This window comes from Solanum stenotomum, chromosome 8 (assembly GCF_019186545.1).
Source record: "Solanum stenotomum isolate F172 chromosome 8, ASM1918654v1, whole genome shotgun sequence".
Lineage (NCBI taxonomy): Eukaryota > Viridiplantae > Streptophyta > Magnoliopsida > Solanales > Solanaceae > Solanum > Solanum stenotomum.
In genome coordinates this window covers 54,766,348-54,769,819 of record NC_064289.1, presented here as the reverse complement: position 1 = coordinate 54,769,819, position 3,472 = coordinate 54,766,348, and the positions used below count along the sequence as shown (strand labels likewise).

General features: G+C 34.5%; 1 protein-coding gene across 1 annotated transcript in view; it reads left to right on the top strand.

Annotated features, from left to right (window-relative positions):
- The first annotated feature begins 1,381 nt into the window (after positions 1-1,381).
- Positions 1,382-3,472, top strand: part of LOC125873958 (MDIS1-interacting receptor like kinase 2-like) — a 13,940-nt gene continuing 11,849 nt past the window's right edge. The window contains exons 1-2 of the mRNA XM_049554776.1: positions 1,382-2,045; positions 2,452-3,426. Of these exons, the coding sequence (XP_049410733.1) occupies positions 1,382-2,045; positions 2,452-3,426 (1,639 nt within the window). The remainder of the gene's footprint in view (positions 2,046-2,451; positions 3,427-3,472) is intronic.

Here is a 3,472-nt window from a genome sequence, read left to right as displayed (position 1 = left end):
CAAAAACTATGTTATTTCTTTTCAAAGTGACAAATATAAGATGGACAAAACAACCTAGTGAAACGCCATTGGCTGAGAACTTTGCACCTTTGTTGTCGTGCCCGCCTACCATAACAGGTATGGCAGCTTTACAGTTGTTTTCCATTGACCTGTCCTAGACAACTGCTACTCATGAGATCAGGTCCCTCCATCATATCTCATAGTTTGTTAATTCATCAAAACATCAGAATATAGAAAAATTGATCACACTTTATTACAAAATGAAAGTTTGACAATACTAATTAAATTGATAAGGTATCTCTGTTGGATCCAGAAATGAAGCAGCAAAATCTTCTTTGTTATAGGATTTTAGGTTTTATTCGTTTTTTGTGAATGAAAAATAAATGTACCTACCACCTTTTGGATTACAAATTCAAAATATGATTAATTTATAAAATTAGGCTTTCATAATTAACGTCAATCCTACTACTAATCAATAAAATAGATAAAAATCCATATCTATAAATACAGGAAAGGGAATTCTCTCACGGCAAAAGTTTTTTGTCAATTCAATAATAAAGGAATTGTTGAATTTCAAGTGTTCAATTTCTCATCTAGGAAAGCTAGGAAGTGCAGTAGTTTAGTTCAGAAAATTTGTTACTAGCTTGCTTTTTTTTTCTTACTGGTTTTGAGGCTCGGGATGACTAACATTTATTTTATGATTCCTTGAAGTGCTCTTTACGTGTAATTATTGGTTGTCTATGGTACGCTTTCACAATTAAGCTATAAGATACAAATGCTTATTTTACATTTTTAAAAAAGTATTTATGTAACAGAGATTTTAGAAGAGTGTCGTGAGTAACATGGTAGAGGAGACTTTGACTATTGATGACTTTCACTAACCTTGTTGTACTAACTATTCAAACTCTTAGGTCTATACAAAAAAAAATAAAAAAATCACTAATATACCTTGTTGTACATGGGAATCCAAAACTAAAATCCTAGAAAAATATGTAGATTGAAAAGTTTTAACAGGTCAGGCATGCAGAATGTTTTGCACATTTAACAACTTTCCCTCTCACAATACAACTCGTGTTACTCAAATATTGAGATTATTAAATAAAGCTTATACCATGTCATTTCTTGTAAAAAAAACCTGCTTGTCATAGTTATGGACATAAATTGCAATGTTCTCTTTGTTGCAATTTTCATTCTGTTTTATACTTCACTTGCTAATATTAGTACTGATGAAGCTGCTCTTCTTTCTCTGAAATCACACATTTCTTTTCATCCTAACAATATCTTAGCAAGCAACTGGTCTTCTTCCACCCCGGTTTGCAGCTGGATTGGAATCACTTGCAGCTCCCGCCACAATTGAGTCACTGCTTTAGACATTTCTAGCATGCAACTTCATGGTACCATTCCTCCACACATCGGAAACTTCTCATTTCTTTCTTTCCTTGACATCAGTAACAACACTTTTCATGGAGATTTGCCACAAGAGTTGGCTCATTTGCAGAGGTTGAAATTGATTGATGTCACAAGCAATAACTTCACCGGAGCCATTCCATCATTTTTAAGTTTGTTACCAAAAATACGCTTTGTGTACCTATCGAGCAACCAATTTTTGGGAGAAATTCCATCTTCCCTTTCCAATCTAACAAAGTTGCAAGTGTTGAGAATGCAATATAATTTTCTTCAAGGAGAGATCCCTCGGGAACTCAGTGATCTTCGTTACCTAACTATCCTAGACCTGCAAATTAATCAGCTTACTGGCTCTATACCGTCATCAATATTTAACATTACTACAATGCATAACATTGCTCTTAGTGAAAACAATCTTACTGGTAAGCTTCCAACAACTATATGTGATCATCTTCCAAATTTGAAAGGGCTTTACCTCTCAAAAAACTACCTAGGTGGCATTATTCCACCAGACATAGAAAATTGCAGAAAGCTTCAGATCTTGTCATTGTCTTACAATGAGTTTATTGGAACTGTACCAAGAGAGCTATCCAACTTAACAGCTCTTACAACATTAGTAATTGAATCTCTGCATTTGGAAGGTCGTGTGATATTTCCTTGCAAGGTAGTACTCCCTCCGTCCCTATTTAGTTGTCCATATTTCCTCTTTTAGTTGTCCCTATTTAGTTGTTTATTTTGACAAATCAAGAAAGGACAACAAATTTTTTCCTATTGTACCCTTATTTAAGTGAAAATTTGTTATAAATAAAATAAATAAACTTATGAACTTTCCATCATTGATTAGTTATCTTGAGTGAATTTATTTTGGAAGTAAATTGTACTGTAAGGATAAAATTGTAACTTCACTATGCTAATCATTATTGCATTAATCTGTGTGTCATTTCTAAAGTGGACAACTAAATAGGGACAGAGGGAGTATGATATGTCCTTTTCTCCTTTTCTCTCACCCACCAAACTGGTAACTGATATATTTGCCCGAATTTACAGGAGAGATACCTATGGGGCTAGGTAATCTTAAGAAACTACAGTGGCTGGGATTACCCTTCAATGAGCTTACTGGTTCTATCCCTGCAAGCATTTTCAACATTTCAGCACTGCAGATCATAGAATTTGAACTAAACAATCTTTCAGGTACTCTACCTTCAGATTTAGGTCGTGGAATGCCCAACCTAGAAGAATTCTTTTGTGGAGGAAATAATCTGAGTGGTTTTATCTCTGATTCAATCTCAAATTCATCAAAACTCAGAAAACTTGATCTTGCAGTAAACAGTTTCACAGGTCCAATTCCTAAATTGCTTGGTAACTTAGAATACCTAGAGATTCTGAACTTGGAGAACAATAATTTTATCAGCGATTCATCATTGAGCTTCCTTACATCATTAACAAACTGTAGGAAACTAAGAGCACTCCGATTTAATGAGAATGCATTGGATGGGGCATTATCAGCGTCTGTTGGTAATTTCTCAAACTCATTGCAAAATTTTGGAGGAAATAGTTGTAAATTGAAGGGTGTCATTCCCCGAGAAATTGGTAATCTTACTGGAGTGACAAGGATTGATCTGTATAACAATGAGTTGACCGGACATATTCCAAATACTGTCCAAGACATGTTGAACCTCCAAGAATTTTACCTACAAAGCAACAAGATAGAAGGAACCATACCAAATGTTTTATGCAGTTTAATGAATCTTGGTGCATTAGACTTGACAGAAAATCATTTTTCTGGTTCAGTGCCCTCGTGCTTAGGGAATGTTACGAGTTTGAGGTATCTTAATCTAGCTTTCAACAGGCTGAATTCATTACCTGCAAACTTGGGGAGCCTTCAAGATCTAATAGAATTCAATGTTTCATCCAATTTATTAAGTGGCCATATTTCTCTGGAATTCGGAAACTTTAAGTCTGCAACACTCATTGATTTGTCAAAAAATGATTTTTCTGATAAAATTCCTAGCACTTTAGGGGGTCTAGCTGAATTGATTAATCTTTCTCTAGCACATAATAGATTAGA